Raw genomic sequence first — 18,958 nt, forward strand, 5'->3', positions numbered from 1 at the left:
TCTTGTTTACTGGCGAAGAGGACAATCGTAGTTGTCTCATCAGCTGTCCATAACTGGAAAGAAAGGACTTTTGTACTGGATTGGCGTGTCTCTTTGCACTTTACTTAGTTTTCGCAGGGATCTACCAATAAACTAGTGTTTCCACTATTAATTGTAGGTCTAACTAATCTCAAATTCGACGATAAAGACCTGAATTGTAAACGTCTTTTCCCAGGTGGTGTAAGGAAGAAAACTTCTTCATTTTTCCCCTTAGGAGCATCTCGCCTAGATCCGTCTCTATCGAGTGGGTCCGTATCAATAATGGGTGACGAACAAGCTGGTCCTTCCAGAAATAACACAAAGGATACAGGAAGATCTAACAGCTCAGGAACAAATGGGAGTAAGTCGGCAACAGATAATGTTACCAAACAAGCTGCATCACTGTCAACAGAGGAAACAAGTAGTCACCTTGTATATGGCAATGTGAGATCTACTTCACCCACCACAGCAACCCAAAACTGCCCTGCTGTAGATAGAGAATGCCCATCTGGCCATTTTGAGAATGATTTGGAGATGCCAGAATTAGAGACTCCTAGTCCTGTTCTGGTGCCTTCTCGATTTCTTTCACCCCCAGTGGCCTTGCACTATGATGAGTCATTACCATTGACTCTACAAATGCCAGCAAGCATCAATGTCAGTGTTAACTTGCAACCCTCAACATACAATCTGTCTGGACCCCCAGATCCTGTGTTTCTTGATGACAGCATGGAGAGTGGTGAGAGGGAAATCACCATTACACGAAATCCTTATTTCGACCCTTCCCTTTCACCGGGCCCAGTGGACGAGTTTCTTTCCCTTGCTTCGTTCAGTAGCCACGTCGACGGCTTTCACTTTGGACTGGAGGAAGCACCGGCACCTCCCCTATGGGTCAACAATAACCGCGTCGAATCTTTTTCTCCAGCTGCTACAACAACAGTTACGAGCGATGTTCGTCGCAAGAGACCAAATTCAACTCAACAAGATTCGAATGGCAACGCATCAAAGTCCAAAAAGCAGGCCGAAAATACTGGCGGAGAGCCCGTTCCCGGTCCATCGGGTTTCGGAGTCGGAAGATATGCTGCTGGTGATGATGGCCCAGTGGCTGATGACTTACAATTAGAATGTCTTACGGACGGCTCTTCCTCTGCCACCGAATCAGATATAGATGACGATGACAGTTGCATCGAAGTGGTTAGTGTTCGACCGGGAATTTCGCGACAACCTGAAGTAGTTGATCTTACCATTTCCGAAGATGAAGCCTCGACCCCCAATCCCTCAACATCGTTCGGCTTCTCCCGATCTGGGAGACAACCAAAATCGTCGGTATCTTCAAAGACAAAAGCTGTGCCTAAAGCTGAACCCCCAGCGGCACCCATACCAGTAGTCGTTGGAGAAAATAATCACCAGCAGGAATCTGAAGTAAGGCATGCATCACCGGCGGTGGTGACTGTTTCACCATCGTCACCTATTGGTAGTCGTCCTGGAACTTGGTGTGGATGTCCAGGACAATTCTACGTGGACGGTGGACGACCACCCCTAGGTGTGGCTTGGCCAAGTAATGCCAGTCAAAACCGAGCCCATTACATTCCGAATCAATCCCTTCGACCATCACCGTTGGCCCACCATGCCACAGCCTTCTCCTATACCCCACCTCCACCAGCTTATCACCATCCTCCGCCACCACCCGTTCTGACCCTTCGCTTACCTTCAACCGTTCAAACGCACGGAGGGGCTCGTTCGCCCGTCTGGTGGAGTTATCCCAGTATGGCAGTAGAAACAATAGCAACCTCTTCGCCACAGCAAGTTATAGCCGAGGCATCCTCTAATCCGGCCGCGGTACATCCCCCACAACCCAGTCAGTTGGCCGAAGCCACCGCTTCACCATCACCCATTTTTGTTCCTCAAACAACTGCTGGATATGGTTTCTACCATGCAGCACCCACTTCCGGCGTATCCAGGCCTGTAGATGGACGCTGCACAATGCCACCTGCCATTGCACGCAGTTTCATGCGTATCCATCCCATCCATCAAAGGATTTGGCATTCACAACAGCGTTCGCAAGAAGCTCAACGCCGCCATATGGATATGGCACAACGTGTCTCAGCTGGAGAGCCTGTCGATGTCAGCGGTCCGTCATCGATGGCAAACCCGCCGAGGATGAATCAAGGTGCCCAAAACCAGCAGCAACCATCTGGTTTCTCTGGCCCTCCGCCTGCATACCACCCAGTTGCAGTTGAACGCAGCAGCAGTCCATCACCGCAGTTCAGGACTGTGCATGCTCCAGATTTGAGTGGTCATATGATGCCAGGCGTCCAAGCTGAAATTGTTGTGGAGAGCACTCCTGTTAATTTGGATCCTCGCCATCATCATTTGCCTCCTCCTCCAGCCTATGCTTTTGCCCCGTCTTACCATCACCACATTGCCCATTTTAGCTTGCCTGGTAACTTGCACATTAGTATAGGTCCAGGTCCAGCCATCCCACCCGCAGTTCCAGTACCCCCGCCTCCACGTACCATACCGATGGAACGCGTCCCACCACCGGCAATGCCTGGTGTTCAAGGTGCCGCAGCCGTGGAAATTCAGCCAGCTCATCAGCAAGAAACGCCATATCACCGTGGCTATCCACTGTACATTCACAGCCAGCAACACGGAGCTCACCACCTTCATCACCATCCTCCCCCTCCACTGATCCCACTAGGCAACAACCCATTTTTGGCGGGGCCACCGCATCATTATCCATTCCTGCGTCCTTCTACGCGTCTAGAAGAGTACATGCGATTGGTGGAACAGCGTCGAATGGCCCAGCTATCGCGTGGGGCTTCGCAAACGTGCATCGAACGGAATACGCTGTCTCATTCATACAAACGTCTGCTGCGTAGCAACAGCAGCGTCGATGGTGACACCAACGAAGATAACACCGAAAAGTGCACGATTTGTCTGTGCGAATTTGAAGAAGGCGAAGATGTTCGCCGCCTACCTTGCATGCATTTGTTTCATGTCTCTTGTGTTGACCAGTGGCTGACCACTGTTAAATTTTGCCCACTTTGTCGAGTCGACATCGAAGCCCAAGTCGAATCGAAAGAGCAAGGGGATTCACGTAGCTGGAGTTCATCATCTGCCACGTCTGACGGAGCTGCCCTCCGTTTACCTCCAGACGCAACCGAAATGGAGGCCGGAGCTCCAGCCAGCTGAACAAGAATTTCTGCACATAGGTTATTCTTCTTTTTTCAGTGCTAGTTTCCTTCACAATATTATTATACCAGTTCTGTTTGTTCGGCATCCTTCAACGTATTCTTGTAGTGGTGTTTATATTAATTGTGTTTTCGTAAAGTTAGCGTGATCAACGAGTCAGGAAAAGTTGTTTATGGTCAGTTAAAAACTAGCGTTGGCTGGCGTGGGTATCGACATCCATTGCCAGTGAAAAAATTCTATTCTACCTCAATCTTAATGTAGTAGAAGAATTCAAGGAATGAGTCGCAAGTTAAATTAACAATCAGCATCAGCGCCTTTCTTCAACCTAATTTAACTGTCAGTTTGACCGAAATGAAGTTAATTATTTTTATTATAATTTTCATGTATTGAAATTCATTGCTTCGAAATCAACTTTGCTTTCAAATTTCAACTCTCACTTTCCGACCTCCTCACCCTCCCCAGAAAAGGAGTAAATAAAAAAGTGTTTCCTGCATTGAGTTTTCACTCGTACACAACTACTTCATTCTTCATCTGACTCGTCATCAGTCCAGGTTTCGTTCTCTCGATATGCTGTCGTCTCGTAATCAAGGACTTCACGGTCTGACAGGTGCGACTTGCCTTCGACAAACTCCGCAAATCTGTCGAAAAACAAAAAGATGTAACAAATTTCCATTACACGATTATCCAAAGGCTGCGTACCGGGATAATCGTCTATTTTGATTATTTTTAGGTGGAGTAGAGACGAATTCAATACAACGAGGACTATGTTTAGGTCGCATCCTATCGATAAAACCCATGTAAAAATAAGACAAACATAGCAAACAAGAACTAGGGAGACAATCCATCAATGAAGTTATAGGATCGTGACGCTTAATACATAAAAATAAAATTTATATTCGACAGTTCACATTTTTCTATTAAAAAACCCCGTTTACCTGAGAGGATCCTTAAGTCGACTTATGGTTTTCCATGCATTGCAATTGGGACTCTTGCTAAATTCTCGCAGTTCTTTCAGCCCTCGTTCCGTTTCAATTCGAGTTTGTTCAACGTATTCATCTTCTGTTAACATGCGCACTTTAGGAGGGAATCTTTGGTACCTATCAGAATAAAATTCAATTATTATTTTAATTTTTGGGAGTGTTTAATAGCCATTACCATAGAGTTCGGCACCGCGCCCACCACGACCCAGGAAAGTTATGAGAAACAACGGTGACTAATATTATTGCCATTGCACCTTCTTTATGTTCACTGCTTTCAAAAACTAGATATAGCCCACATAACTGAAGACCCCACTGAAGTAAGTGGATTGTTCTCGTATTAGTGACTGGACCAAATCGGTAACAAAACGCAAAACTAATTGCTGAGCTGGCAGCTAAGTATGCAATCACATAATAGTGATATTCTCGGAGTACAGAGTACAAGTTTTCCCAAAGACTTCTGATCAGATAAAAAACTATAGAACTGCCACCAATCAAGACAGCATAAGCACCAGATTTCTACCAAAACCAAATAATGATGAATTTAATGGATTTCATTATTTAAAGGCTACTTACTTTGGGAATAAGTCGGCTAGTAAGATAAACAATGATGAGTATGGAACCTAGTACTCCAACAAGTGTACCAGTTGTGTAGTGAAATACTACTTTCTTGCATAGACTTGGGGCAACCATGAAAATGAGTATTCCAGTAGCAAACATAACCAAACGGTTGAAGTTGATTTCTAAATATAAAAGAATTTGTTTAAGAAAATTTGAACAAATCCCCAATACAGAGCACCTAAGATCATAATGTTTACTTACGTCTGAGATCTAATCTTAAGCTGTAAGGTGATTGAGAAAAAACTCCTACGCATGACATGTTGAAAGGAGATACTGAGATGGATTTTTCCTTCCAAGGCAGAAAAGAGAACCATGATTGTTGGAGGGATTGATGAAGATGGACTACATGACTTGCATTCTCCCCTTTATATATATAAAAGTCTTCATCTTCTATTGTCAAATACACCTGGTACATACCATTGGGTTTATTATAGTATGCTTAATTTTGATGGAATTCCATGCTGCCATATTTGAACTAACCGTCGCAGTTTTCCAAAGCCCAAACACCGTTTTGGGATCACCTGTCCAGCAGAATATGGTCAACAACGGTTCCGAACGATTGTTGGACACATGGTAAACATTGGCCGGTTTGATATTATACTGATGTGGTGCATTTCCAGCCTGAACAGCTGCCATACAACAATACGATTTTATCTGTAACAAACATGAAAATTAAATTCAGCCTACCTCTTATGGCACAAAACGCATTGCTGGAAAATAAAAGTGGTATGAGAAGACAAGAAAGAACTGTTTTTCCTATACAGGACTGAATGACAGCGTTTGATTTCGTGTTGGGCGCCATATTGAAGAGGATAATTGCCTACACCGTTGCCTTGTTATGGACGCTACAAATATTTAGTTCACGATATTCAGGAAACACGAATTCATGATCATGAAACTCGAATAGCCAAAAACTAACTTAAATTAAATTTTGGATTATTCGTTTGCACTTTGCAGTTAGGCATTTATAAAGGAAGGTAACTTTTTCCCATCCACTTCATCCCTTTTCAACTGACATTGGGTTTGTTGAAAGCTTGAAACCCATCCTAACTTTTAAGCTTCTAAATTGTCAAAGACAAAAAAAAATATCATGAAATCAGAAAATTACTAGCTGAAGAAAAATAAATCCAAGAAGGTCTAACTGCATAGTCCATACATGGTCTATAAACTCTTAAACTTATAACTATAAGCGTAATAAAAAGTTTAGTTCTGCTATCTGTCGCTGTGGTGCGCATCGGCGTAAACTACGCACGACTTTTTGCTTGACTACTACTTTTTCATTGGAATAACATCTATAGGCCGTTACTAGAGTAGGCCATGATCTATGATATCTAGATTTAATTCATAAAATTCATTACATTACATTACACACCCGGCCAGAGTTGCCGATAGTTGACGATATCAATTTTCGTCCCATTTTCGCAGTCGACGGCTCTGGCCTCTGGGAAGTACGCGTACCATGTTCCTATACCATGCTTTAAGTTTCAATCCTTGCTTTATCCCGTCAAACTCGTGTTTTTATATTTGAATTTGAGTAACCATTCTTTGTGATATTTTAATTAATGATCATAGTTTTAAATAATATATTGATGCTAGAAATACAAACGTGAAGCAAAATAAATACTCAGCAAATTTTATTTAAGTCGATCTTGTCATTTTTTGGGTGTGCTTCAGGTACGAGCCTGCTTCCATTTGATATAGGTTCTGAACTAAATGCAAACATTTTGAAAAAAATGGACTATCACGAGGTAATGTCTTTCGGCCAAACGTACCAGACGCAGCAGGGGCTTGCGAGAGAAGGGAGGCGAGGGAGGGATCCCTCTGCTATCCCCCCTTTGTATCCCTCCTTTGTTTATGCACCAATAACAATTAATGTAATTCGCGGCGAGGACATCTACGATCAACCAATTGGAGGCGAACAAGGAAGAAACTGTCCTAGACATCCGCACATTTGCGGATGCAGGATCCGCAACCCAGACTGTGATTGCATTTTCGAAGAGTTCTTACCTGATTGGCCTACTACCTTCTTCCATGACAGTACCCAGAATCCGCATTTCGAGGATGTGCGGTATCCCCCCAGAAACATTCGCAGAGATGTGAATTGTGACACACCGGACATTTGCGGATGCAGGATCCGCAACCCAGACTGTTATTGCATTTTCGAAGAGTTCTTACCGGATGGGTCTACTACCTTCTTCCATGACAGTACCCAGAATCCGCATTTCGAGGATGTGCGGTATCCCCCCAGAAACATTCGCAGGGTTGTGAATTGTGACACACCGGACATTTGCGGATGCAGGATCCGCAACCCAGACTGTGATTGCATTTTCGAAGAGTTCTTACCGGATGGGCCTACTACCTTCTTCCATGACAGTACCCAGAATCCGCATTTCGAGGATGTGCGGTATCCCCCCAGAAACATTCGCAGAGATGTGAATTGTGACACACCTGGATGGGGCCGGTCCGGTACGCTGTCTCATTCATACAAACGTCTGCTGCGTAGCAACAGCAGCGTCGATGGTGACACCAACGAAGATAACACCGAAAAGTGCACGATTTGTCTGTGCGAATTTGAAGAAGGCGAAGATGTTCGCCGCCTACCTTGCATGCATTTGTTTCATGTCTCTTGTGTTGACCAGTGGCTGACCACTGTTAAATTTTGCCCACTTTGTCGAGTCGACATCGAAGCCCAAGTCGAATCGAAAGAGCAAGGGGATTCACGTAGCTGGAGTTCATCATCTGCCACGTCTGACGGAGCTGCCCTCCGTTTACCTCCAGACACACCTGGATGGGGCCGGTCCACAGACATTCGCAGAGATGCGGATGGAAACTTGGCCCCTAAAGACAACCAGAACAATAGGCCTAATGAAGAAGCACCCGACGAAACTGGCGATACGCTGTATTTCCCAAATCCAGATGTACGCAACCGAAAAAAGACGTCTATTGGAAAATTTTTTCGTAAAATGTTTACGAAAATGAAGGGCGGTAAAAAGGAGTAATTATTTCCAGATGAAAAACCAGCACGACAAGACGCCTTAGCTAATGAACAAGAGGAGGCACAGAGGCCCAGAAATGAACCGGTCGTACATACACTGGATAAACAATCAGAGGATAATAATGTTCCCGCACCAATAGATGAGCGGATTCCTCAATCAGCAGAACATCCTGAGGATCCGACGGGAGAGAACTCTGACCAGCCTCGTCGCGTACCAGTGACGCGTACCATTGACAATGAGAAAGTAACGAAACCTGTGATCACTGAGTTTCTGTCAAGAATTCGTGATGAAGACCAGCATACAGATAAAACACCTACGGTTTCATATTTTTCACCCACTGAAGCTGCCCCTGTAATAACAGAAGTGCTGATCCCCCCTTCTGAGTCAATTGCATTTACTAAACCTCTAATTGAAGAAATTGTTGAAAATGAGGAAAGCGCTGTATCTGTTTCCAATTCAAACAACAAACGGGAATCGATACCAAACAAATTGACCCCGAAACACCACTAGCGACAATATATTACCACAATTTAAAACGAAAGAAGAGCCTCCTGCTGAACTGGCAAAGCCGGATGATGCATCTAAAGTGACAGACGATCATGTCGAACAGCAAAGAAACGGGAGAGCCCAATGACGATAAAGAAAAGGTCGCCAAAAATGCTGAAAAGTAGAAAGTGCCCGAAAAGACCAAAAAGAAAAATGAGTTTCAACAATGTTTACGTAAAATTCGATCATGGTTTACACCTAAATCAAGAAAAATAACACACTGAAAAAGAAACAGTTACCGCATAACAAATACGAAGAACAAACAGCCGATTCAGGCGCCTGAAACAGACCCCGCAAACAACACCGCCCTTTCAACGAATTTCTGCATTGTTCAGAAAGCGAACGAGAAAGGAACCCAAATCGAAACGTGTTGAGGAAACGAGAACGAGCGGCATAGAAGTAAAGAAAGAAGGCGTATATAAAGGATTTGACTCCTACGAGGGGAGGGTGAGTTTTTGAATTTCTTCGACATCCGCTTCATGGCAATGTTGATCATAGACTTTCATACAACGACACAGACTCTGCAATCCGATTCAAGTTAGGTTTAAGTTAGTTTTAAGTTAGGTTTAAGTTAGTTTTAAGTTAGGTTTAAGTTAGTTTTAAGTTAGGTTAAGATCTTGAATCGGATCGTGGGGTCGTGTTGGGGTATGGGGGTCTAGATCGACATTGACGTGGACGTGATGTCAAGGAAGATAAAAAACTCGTTCTCCTCTGAAAGGGTTAGTTCCTTTATGGTCCTTTTTTCATTTACTTTGTTGCTACTTGACTTGTTTTCTCACTATCTTTGAATTTTGGATTTTTTTCTCGACGTTTTCTGAATGATCAACTCTTTCGTTGAATGCTGCGCCAAAGATCATGTTTCCTTTCGATTTGCGATTAATACTTTCTCCCCTTGTTGAGATTGGCTGGACGTGCCAACGACGATTACATTTTTCAGCCTTTGCAGACGTGCAACTTGAATTATATAAAAATCGTGCGTATGGTGCCAGTGCTACTACTTCTACTAGGCATGAAGAAAGTCTTCTTTGCAAATTTGAGGTTTCGTTTAGGCCATTAAAAAATCTATAGTCTGTTTCAGGTGTTTCTGTTTGCTTGTTTCTTTTTGTGTGGCTGTTTTATTTTCATTTTTCGTATTTTCTTGAGTTAAAAATTTCATACAATACATTAATTCTGTTTAATATTATTTGATTTGTTCATTTGATTCATTTCACATCGCCTCACCATTAAAAATTCCTTTTTCGGAATTAAAGATTATTTTCGTAGCTGGGATTATCCAATTGGTGCATCAAAGAATGCTTACAAGGGTATAAATGTGCTATAAAAACAATAAACTTATTTCACGCTTGGCTGAATTGTTTATTGACAAAAATTATTGTATGATTTTTAAGCTTTCAAAAGACGTTAGACACGGGGGAGGTCGCGACCAACGCGGAAATGTCAGGGTTAACCACCAACAGGATAAGAGCTTAATCGGATTGATTCGTGCTACGGAAGTCGCTTGAAATCGTTATTTATCATAACATACGAATTCGGTAGACGTCCAATGAGAATCTCAACATTTTGTTTCACAACTATATCCTGAACGTGCGCAATACATAAACGTTTACAGCCAAATAACAACGTAGTTCAGCTTTGCACTTCATGCAGAACAGTTCAAAATAATGGAGGAACCCCCGAAAAGTCCATTTTCCCTCGTTGTAATACCTGAAACGAAAGATGAGCCACTCAAAAGCCCATCTCTCTCTGTGCCTTCCGAGACAATGTCCAAATGGCCATCCCTCCGTGGTTTAGTGAACGACTGGCAGGATCTTCTTGGACCGACCAATGAGAACTCGGAAGGTCACGAAGATTTCGATTGGTCTGTCAGTTATTTCAAATCGACAAACAGCACCTGTTTCAGTTGGTTCCTCTCTACAGTGACACAAATAAGTTCCGCAATATTAAACTTATCTTGATCTTAATAGTCGGAATCCTGTACGGTTTACAATTCCAAAAACTCAATCAGTTTGCAATTCCATTGCAGAATGTAGAGTGCAGACCATTAACCATGCTTCTATTGAAGTTCAGCGTACAGCAGAAAATTCCCGTGGGCCGTCAACGAAGAAAACTACATTGTTGAAGTTTTTAACGAATTCAAGTAATTCAATGATTCAAAGGTCAATATTAACAGCCAGTTTTAAAATAATATTCCAAAAGTCTTATAGATAGAGTTATTCGAAAAATCTTTGGATTTGTCATTTCCAAGACCTGGTCCCTCCATTGTGACAAGAGCGATTGACTTTAATTTATATAAGCAAGCAACTTTTGTTATTTTGCTACCTTTATTTTTCTAGAGTTGATTGCTTTAACCGAGGCGTCCGTTAATAAAATAAGCTATACCACATCATAGGTTCAGCTGGCTTACGGTCCCCTGAAGAGTAGAGTTTCCAACCGCTGCTTACGCATCATAAAGTAATATTAGACCTACAAGTTTACCGCCAATTTGAGTAGAGCCTCTTTCTGGTTTTGTAAGGACAAATTCTTGAAATGTAAGAATAACAAAATTTCACCTTAACAGATTATACGAAGCGTGAATCTAGACAGAAAATGTTTTCATAAAACAATAAGCTACCTATGCCGAGAATCTTATCTTCGATTTGGACATAAAATTTGATCGATAGTTCATTGAGGACTGAATTTTGACGTTGTTCTTCGTATTCCTTATTCAAGGAAACTAATTCCAAGTATGCTTTTGTGTTATATTGTGATTTAACTTTAAGTTACGAGATCAGCTATTTTTTCCCCTTTTAAAAATAAGGTAAGTTCACACAATACATGACATTTGAATCTACTCGTTTCACATGCACGCCATTATTGTCTAGTTTGCTCATTTCAAATATTACTGGAGAAGAGACTGGCGAAAAGAGAACTATAGTCTGATAAGCTTATTCTTAATTATACATTCCAAATAAATTTATGCTCTCGAGGTCTTATAATCTCTGATTTTCTAAATCAATTAAAATAAAAACAAGGAAAATATTGATTCGAACATCAACTTCCTTATAGTTTAAACAAGTCAAATATGTGAATATCAATGAAAAATTCTGAATGTGAATGAACGCCAAGCTTCAAGGTCGATGCGACAGAGAGTTTGAGCGCTCCACTAGCTGAATATCACCGACTACATGATGGTTTGGTAAGAAGATGGTCAAAATGGACAACCATTTTTCCAGATGGACATGGAAATGGGAAGGATCTAATATCCTGCATCGGATTAAAGTGGATTACCTCCTGTAGAACCTCCATAGCCACCAACTTGTTCGCTGTGCATTCCTCCTGTAAAACATCGGTAACTGCCAGTTTGTTCACCACCACCGTAAAAAGTCATTGTGGTCTGATGAAATGTTGGAGTGAATAGAATAGGAGCATTTCTTTTTCCTGTTGGACCTCCATGTCCACTTCTCGCTAATCCTCTGCTTCCGTTTCCACCACCGTTTGATTCTTGATAGCCAGCGGATTGACCTCCATGTCCACCTCTTGCAGCTCCCCCATAGCCACAGGCTTGTGCGCCGTATCCGACACCGTATCCTCCATAGTCAACTGATTGATGACCTCCATGCCCACCTTCTGCTGATCCTCCGTAAGAAGGAGCAGGACTAGGAACTGCTTGGTGATAGACCCTTGGTCGTGAAGCCAACACGAGGACAAGCTGAGGGCCAGGGTTACATTGCGGGATTGATGCAGTACCGTATCCCTTTTTTTGGGGACAATTTTTTACTAAAATGGCCTTTTATATTGCACTGTCAAATACAAATAAAAATATAACAAGTTGAGACGTTATATTTTAAGTATAAAATGAATACTTACTAAGCACTGTGATGTTCTTCCGTCCCTTTTCTTGTTTTCTTTTTTTTTTTTTGATTGCAGGATCATCCGGTGTGGCAGACGGTTGGGTTGTTGGAGTAGTAGACTAAGATTTGTAGGCCCAGGTGTTGGTAGCGTTGGAGGTGAAGCAATTTTGCTTGGACTTGCAGCGGGTGGATGATTACGAGACTTATCCTGACCGGCAGATGGTGGGGAAAGTAGAAGTTGTAGCTCACCCGGGCCTGCTGATGGATGCTGCTGGATGATTTTTTTTTATTTTAAAAATAAAATAATACAAATTTTTTACCAAATTGATTACTATGGGTTTCCAGTTCATTTACCAAGGAAGGCTCAGTAGAGGGGGAGTTAGCATCAACGTTAGGTTGTCTATTACCATTCGGACATTTATCAGGAAATGACGAATGGTTAGCTAGAAAAAGTTCTTCGTCCATTACAATCGGGATCAGAGGAGGCATTGCTGACAAAGCATTTTCAACTCCTTCGACTAGCTTGCATGTTTTGGTGGTGTCTGTAGACATGTGAATATCTATATTGAAATCCACATAAGCATTCACATCTCTCATATTTCCTTCGGATAAAAGTGGCACGGTTATTAAACGATTGACGGACAATCTTGACAGCGGAGTGCTTTGCTTACCGAAGGATGCTACGGTCAATTCAGAGGTCAAGAGAGGCGTTCCACCAATTGAAAGAGAAGCATAAGCTGGTTGAAAACTTCTCCGAATAATTTTAGGGTAAGGCGATTTCTTCCCTTCTAGCGGATTCGGTACGAAACACGGGGAAGGTAGAAGATGAGCATGCTCACTATTTTCGACGTATTCGGTTGTTGTGTGATCATTGCGGGATTGTTCGACATGTACCGCTCCTGCTGTCGGTTCGGCAATAGGGAATGTGCTTGGAATTGGTATCACAGAGGACACCGGAGAAGACATTTTACTTCCTTCCACAGTAGGCGGATTTTCATTGGGCTTTGGTTTGATTATCTGAAGAGTTGATGGATCTGAGTTGGCAAGAATAGTACCCTGGGAAAGGAAGACTGCTGCAGCCACTGGTACATTGAGAGGCAGAGTCAATATTGGTGATGGCTGATGTGACCCAAAGGTCACAACAAATGGTCGATAATCAGCTTGATTAATTTTCATTTCACCTACTACCAATTAAATGGCCTCAAATTCATCATTGGAAAGAAGTTTTGAATAGCAAGTTTACCAGTCTGACTGACTAATGATGCAGGCTTCTCATCCTTAACTGTCAGTTGACTCTCTATCATTCCTTGGGAAAAAAGATAATCAGCTACTTTACTAGAACATTTTATTTTATCTAACTAAACAAGATGACATGAGAACAGCTATGAAGCGATATCATACATTTCCAACCTAGAAAGCTTTAAATTAATTTAAACTGATCTCCAATAATACAGTAAGCATTTTTTCCATGGTTTGAATTAGAAGCATTGTTCAGAACTCAAGGAGTTTCTTTCTTCTTATTACAGCACCAAAAACTTAGCACTTATCTGTTAAGTTTTCTGGGTGCTTTACTAAATACCTGTTGGTTTCCTTTGGTCCCAAATTCAAACCACTTGTATTGCAAAGCCTTGTTCAAATTGATCACTTACGACATTTATCACGTTGCAGTTGCATAGTTAAGGTTAAGCAACTTTTTGTGAATTCTTCAGATGCAATGACGGCACGTTTTTAGCATTTGGAACTGTGGTGGTAGTCGATCCAACTAGCTCACCACTTGGACTACTGGAATTCGGTCTCGATGAATCACACCCATAGATAGCTACACAAGTTGCCATCGGTCGCGTAGTAATATTTGAAACAAACTGCTCACTCCCTACAACGTAGAATTGATATATTATGTAAAGAACTTCCTCAAAACCTTAAATTTTTGCATGTCATGCCTAAATAAGGCCTACCTGAATCAAAAATATCAGTTCCAGCGGATTGAAAATTTTTAGGCCAAGTTTCTGGATGCGATCCATTTTCTGACAAAACCAAACTGAGATATACCGGGTTTATTTGAATAATAGTAACCAGTATACCTTCATGAACATCAGGCAATAATTGTTGATGACCAGGATCACGACTTTCTAGCAATACATCATGTTCGTTAGGAGAAGGGGTACTAAATCGGGCCACATCTCCATCTAAGTCTACAAAAAGAAATTATTCATTTGATGAAGCGTATCAATCATCGAATATGACCTTCAGAATTACCTCTGATCATTTCGAATCCATTATTTTGATGACTGGCAATTGCAGTTACGGCCTCCGTCCGTATTGAAGTCGAACGACCTAAAGATTTGCCATACATTGTTTTCACGCGTTTTTTTTTGCGTTGGATCTCGCTTTCCTTGTGGTGGGAAATCTATTCTGGATCTTTCTCTCTCGCCACTATAGCATGAAAAAGAAGCAACTAATAATTAGTCATTTTACAGTTATAGGTGGTTGTACCACTGAACATAAATGAGCTACATACATTGGTGTTTTCTTACGATGCTAGTCCATGTATCACTGCAGCATGGCACTCTGGAGTTTGCATGAATTCATTGGCAAGGTTTCCATACCCACCAACATCAGTAGACCACTCCTTTGTGTTTTTGGATGCTGACAGTGTAAAATGATCCATGCCATCTTCTATAGCTGTTTTTGTTTTCTAGAACAATTATGAAGTACTAGGATAATATTTAAAAAATTAATGTATACATACTATATCATGTATAGAAGTACGCCTCGAGCTGCAGGTCCCTTTGCGCTTCTTGAAATCCAACCAAAGTGCTGGGTGGGTGGGATATCTTGGAACGCCTTGAACAAGGGTTGGATGTTGAGTTCTCCTTCGATTATTGTTCTTTCTTCCTTGATATTTTTCCTGAAAGATAATAACAACAATGAGAAACAATGAAAATTAGTATCATTTATGAAAACATACCCTGATATCTTGAAAAAAGGATACATCCTATCCTTTTCCAAATTCAAATCGATTTGCTTGAGCAGCAGGAATATCTTCCAAGCAATACTGCCCATAATCCAAGCCAATTTCAGCATCTTCACTATTTCCACTTGCCATGGTAACTAACTTGAGTTCATATTCTCTTTGGCACTGAGTTTTCTAATGAAACAATCTAAAACCGACAGGTAGCTGCGTTTGTATTTTTGTAAACAAACACCACACACGCACACAAGCACACACTCAACCCGCCAGTGGCACAAAATTCACGATTTCAAAATAGAGGTTTTTCCATTTGGTTCGTGTAAGTAGAGGGAAAAGTCCGTGCGGCTAGTCGACTAGTGCGCACCATGGCGGGGGATAGCCGAAACTTGCTGCAGACTTTGCTTGATCCAACCAATAGACACCCTATTGTCTATTCAATAGACAATAGACAATAGACCAATAGACAATAGGGTGTCTATTGGTTGGATCAAGCAAAGTCTGCAGCAAGTTTCGGCTATCCCCGCCATGGTGCGCACTAGTCGACTAGCCGCACGGACTTTTCCCTCTACTTACACGAACCAAATGGAAAAACCTCTATATCGCTCTCATGTCGTCGGGGCGAACCCTACCACCTTTCTGTGTCGGCATGAAAGACGGTAGGGTTCGCCCCGACGACCGAGATCAAGTTGAAATATTTAGTCATCGTCAGTGTTCTGCCGAATAAAGCTCTTTCGAATAAAAAACGTATTCTGAATAAGAATACGAATAAAATCTTATTCTTTATTTCGAATAAATTTTTATTCGATTTATTCTTATTCTTTATTCTCGAATATTTTTTACCTGTATTTTATTTTTATTTTTTATTCGATTATCCAATATTTAAATGGAAAAATCGAATAAAAAATAAAGTTCCTCTAAGTTTAAAAATCTTTGTTTCCGCTAGCCGTTGCTCTTTTGTTTGGAGTTATTTTTTCCGTTTAGCCATTGAAAATGTCATGAGGCCAATAATTGTCTGCTACTAGCACACTCTTGAATTAGTGATACTACTTCTGGAAGAACTTAAAGTATAAAACTAAGCTGTTACGTTTACGTATTAATTTGGACTTGTTTCAATTTTTTTCCCGTTTCCATTTTCTACTGTTCCATGATTCTGGATTCCGTTGATTTTGAAGTTTTTTTTGTTTGATTTGATTGGACTGGCTGTGTCACCAAAATAAAGAAACCACTTGCTTAATTATTTATTATTAATTGTTTTTAATTTTATGATTCAAAAATCGAAACATCATCCTTAAATTAAGAAAATCATTAGAATTTATTTTATTCGAAAATTTATTCGAAAATTTATTCGAAATACGAATGAAAATAAATTTTATTTTTATTCTTTATTCTTTATTCTTCATTTTTTATTTTTATTCTTTATTCTTATTCTTTATTCGATTCAATTTTCATTTTATTCGTATTCATATTCAAATAAATTTTTTCCTTATTCGGCAGAACACTGGTCATCGTTCATCACGATTCACGATATTCACGAAACATGAATTCATGATCATGAAACTCAATAGCAAAACAATTTTTCAACACACCGAATAGCCAAAAGCTAACTGAAATTAAATTTTGGTTTATTCGTTTGCACTTTGCAGTTAGGCATTAATAAAGGAAGGTAACTTTTTCCCATCCACTTCATCCCTTTTCAACTAACATTGGGTTTGTTGAAACCCATCCTTACTTTTAAGCTTCTAAATTGCCAAAGACAAAAAAAAAATTATGAAATCAGAAAATTACTAGCTGAAAAAAATAAATCCAAGAAGGTCTAACTGCATAGTCCATACATCCAATAATAGCAAAGTTGCCGCACGGTTACGAAATATTTAATCATGGATGTGAGTTTGTATTAACCAATTCCTTGACTAGCAGAGTGTTTAGAAAAAAATATGTTAAAATAACAATGGTTACAACACCTATTAAGCAGGAAGTTAAGATTAGGAAAAAAATGTTTGAAGTGTGTGGATTTCCTGTAGTTGCACGTGTGTCTGAGACGAGCAGAAGGGACAAGGAGAAATGGCGCCGAATCTTCAAGAGAAATTTCTTGGTTACAGTTAAACAAGAAATGAAATCGTTTAAGGAGCATGATTAAACTCTAATGAGATATCACAATCATGATAAATACAATGTACAACGGTTCGCTCAACGCCGCTCGGCTGAAAAACAAGATGACGAATAGATTACAACTCAAAGATTTCATCTTGAAATCTATCCCTGTGATGGAACATTGACTTTGTCTTCCTGCTTCTTGCTCCACCTACAACTTCTGTGGCAGGCACATGATCAGAAGAAGTTGCAGCATTGAACTCTCCTCCAAGTTCTGCCAAGCTCATTCTCAACCTTGTTGAAGCTTGTTGTGATCTTGGCCACGAACCCTTGTTCACATCTGGATGGCTCTTCAATACATCACTTTCAAATTAAATAAAATTACAATTGATCAGGTAATATTTTTTTTCCGTCTTTGTATTGAAAAATACCTTGTCTTTTGCAGTTTATGTGCTTTTGATTTTGCTTCTTTGATTTGACTGTCAATGTCTCCAAGATAATCATGAATACTTTTATCATAGTCAATGCTGCTGCTACTTGCACTGCTCGCAGAACTGGTCCTTGCCAGATCAGGCTTGCTTTTCACTGACCTAAGGCTAACTTCAGGGAAAAAGGAGGGGACTTCAGTACAGGATGTGTCCAAGGTAGGAACTACTGTCCCGTTTGTTTCATTTTCTATCATTAGTGTGGCAAAGGCATTCATGCCAGCAGAAGTGTCTTCCATTGGACATGGAACAAGTAAGGTTTCTCGTAGAAAGAGGGTATCGCTGGTCCACATTTTGTTGATACGTTTAATATGTTCCATCTGGAGGAAAATGGTATTTTAAAAATGAATATGGGGCAAATCAGTTAAAGTAGGGGCTTTATGTACCGTAGTCTGATATCGAAGGGCAATTCCAGCCAATGTGTCCCCTGCTTGAACTTTGTGTTCCATATGACAACTAGGATGAAATCTTGACGGTGATAAAGAGTCATTCATGCTGCTTCCGCTTGTTGTACTTCCGTATTTCCTCTGTGATTTTGAAGACCTGACAAAACTAGTCCTTTCGTCACTAGCTTCGTCGCTGCTGTCCAGCAAAGGCACTGACAGTGCCCCAGACGAAGGTGATAAGGACACATTCTTAAATGGGTCCATCTATCGTGAAGGCCGGCCCCTTGGACCGGTCATGTGATTTTTTAGATATAGGCCAGCTCGATTCAACAATTCTGGTATACCTGCTTCGGGATAAAGTAAATTTGCGCCAGTCGTTAACTTTCTCTGCTAACAATTATGACAAGCCCTTTCAACACAACTAGGAGACAGGAACGTTGTTTTTCTTCTATTCAAAAACAGTGTTGCCAGTTAGCCTATACGAAACCGATAGATTTCTGGATGGAAAACACTTTTCCAGCTTTCCTTGCCTCGCTCCGTTTCTCTACTGGAAATTTTCTATTATCATCTGGAACGCTTATAGTTTATCAATCGAGCATTATAGAACTTACACTTGTCACCCATGTGTGGTAAATCAAGATTTGTATTAGTAAAGTCACAATTCCACTTCCCAAGAGGCGATTGCGGGATTTTGCCGGAAATTAGGGTTCGGCAGAGTCACGCGGGAGCTTGAGCAGGGAATTTTAATTTTCCACTGCTTAGCCATCGGCCATAAAGTTTTGAAATTAAAGATAAGGCTGTTTATTCCTTTTGTCCTCCATCCGTTAAATCACATGCTTATCTTT

General features: G+C 41.0%; 4 protein-coding genes and 1 long non-coding RNA gene across 12 annotated transcripts; 2 read left to right on the forward strand and 3 right to left on the reverse strand.

Moving 5' to 3' along the window:
• Positions 1–2: 2 nt before the first annotated feature.
• LOC116923141 (E3 ubiquitin-protein ligase arkadia-A) lies at positions 3–3,703 on the forward strand. Its single transcript, XM_032929605.2, has 2 exons — positions 3–153; positions 215–3,703. Exon 2 carries the CDS (start codon positions 301–303, stop codon positions 3,208–3,210), a length of 2,910 nt encoding a protein of 969 aa, XP_032785496.2. The 5' UTR covers positions 3–153; positions 215–300; the 3' UTR covers positions 3,211–3,703.
• On the reverse strand, positions 3,575–5,649 carry LOC116935355 (nuclear envelope integral membrane protein 1). 2 transcript variants are annotated; one of them, XM_045174106.1, is made up of 8 exons: positions 5,496–5,649; positions 5,289–5,437; positions 5,010–5,214; positions 4,764–4,930; positions 4,366–4,706; positions 4,146–4,307; positions 3,910–3,990; positions 3,575–3,848 (listed from the first exon to the last, which is right to left on the reverse strand). In XM_045174106.1, exons 1-8 carry the CDS (start codon positions 5,608–5,610, stop codon positions 3,731–3,733), a joined length of 1,338 nt encoding a protein of 445 aa, XP_045030041.1. In that variant the 5' UTR covers positions 5,611–5,649; the 3' UTR covers positions 3,575–3,730. The 2 variants fall into 2 exon arrangements, with proteins under 2 accessions (XP_045030041.1, XP_045030042.1); XM_045174107.1 differs by lacking the exon at positions 3,910–3,990.
• Positions 5,650–9,934: 4,285 nt separating this feature from the next.
• On the forward strand, positions 9,935–12,504 carry LOC123472511. Its single transcript, XR_006646953.1, has 2 exons — positions 9,935–11,678; positions 11,839–12,504. It is a non-coding gene; the product is annotated as an uncharacterized LOC123472511 (long non-coding RNA).
• On the reverse strand, positions 11,990–15,558 carry LOC123466514. 5 transcript variants are annotated; one of them, XM_045174110.1, is made up of 12 exons: positions 15,149–15,557; positions 14,930–15,088; positions 14,699–14,862; positions 14,437–14,613; positions 14,262–14,372; positions 14,136–14,204; positions 13,830–14,053; positions 13,424–13,486; positions 12,852–13,364; positions 12,501–12,782; positions 12,197–12,438; positions 11,990–12,129 (listed from the first exon to the last, which is right to left on the reverse strand). In XM_045174110.1, the coding sequence occupies exons 7-12, from the start codon at positions 13,852–13,854 to the stop codon at positions 12,052–12,054; spliced, it is 1,203 nt and encodes a 400-aa protein (XP_045030045.1). In that variant the 5' UTR covers positions 13,855–14,053; positions 14,136–14,204; positions 14,262–14,372; positions 14,437–14,613; positions 14,699–14,862; positions 14,930–15,088; positions 15,149–15,557; the 3' UTR covers positions 11,990–12,051. The 5 variants fall into 5 exon arrangements, with proteins under 5 accessions (XP_045030045.1, XP_045030048.1, XP_045030047.1 ...); XM_045174113.1 differs by having other exon boundaries at positions 12,197–12,448; positions 12,535–12,782; positions 14,699–14,875; positions 15,149–15,556; XM_045174112.1 differs by having other exon boundaries at positions 12,197–12,435; positions 14,699–14,875; positions 15,149–15,556.
• Positions 15,559–17,021: 1,463 nt separating this feature from the next.
• On the reverse strand, positions 17,022–18,617 carry LOC116923465 (lysM and putative peptidoglycan-binding domain-containing protein 2). Of its 3 annotated transcripts, none has more exons than XM_045174114.1 (4): positions 18,458–18,617; positions 18,114–18,396; positions 17,674–18,047; positions 17,022–17,605 (listed from the first exon to the last, which is right to left on the reverse strand). In XM_045174114.1, exons 2-4 carry the CDS (start codon positions 18,375–18,377, stop codon positions 17,377–17,379), a joined length of 867 nt encoding a protein of 288 aa, XP_045030049.1. In that variant the 5' UTR covers positions 18,378–18,396; positions 18,458–18,617; the 3' UTR covers positions 17,022–17,376. The 3 variants fall into 3 exon arrangements, with proteins under 3 accessions (XP_045030049.1, XP_045030050.1, XP_032785828.2); XM_045174115.1 differs by having other exon boundaries at positions 18,114–18,377; positions 18,458–18,600; XM_032929937.2 differs by having other exon boundaries at positions 18,114–18,587.
• Positions 18,618–18,958: the final 341 nt, after the last annotated feature.

Source organism: Daphnia magna, linkage group LG5, assembly GCF_020631705.1.
Source record: "Daphnia magna isolate NIES linkage group LG5, ASM2063170v1.1, whole genome shotgun sequence".
NCBI classification, from domain to species: Eukaryota; Metazoa; Arthropoda; class Branchiopoda; order Diplostraca; family Daphniidae; genus Daphnia; species Daphnia magna.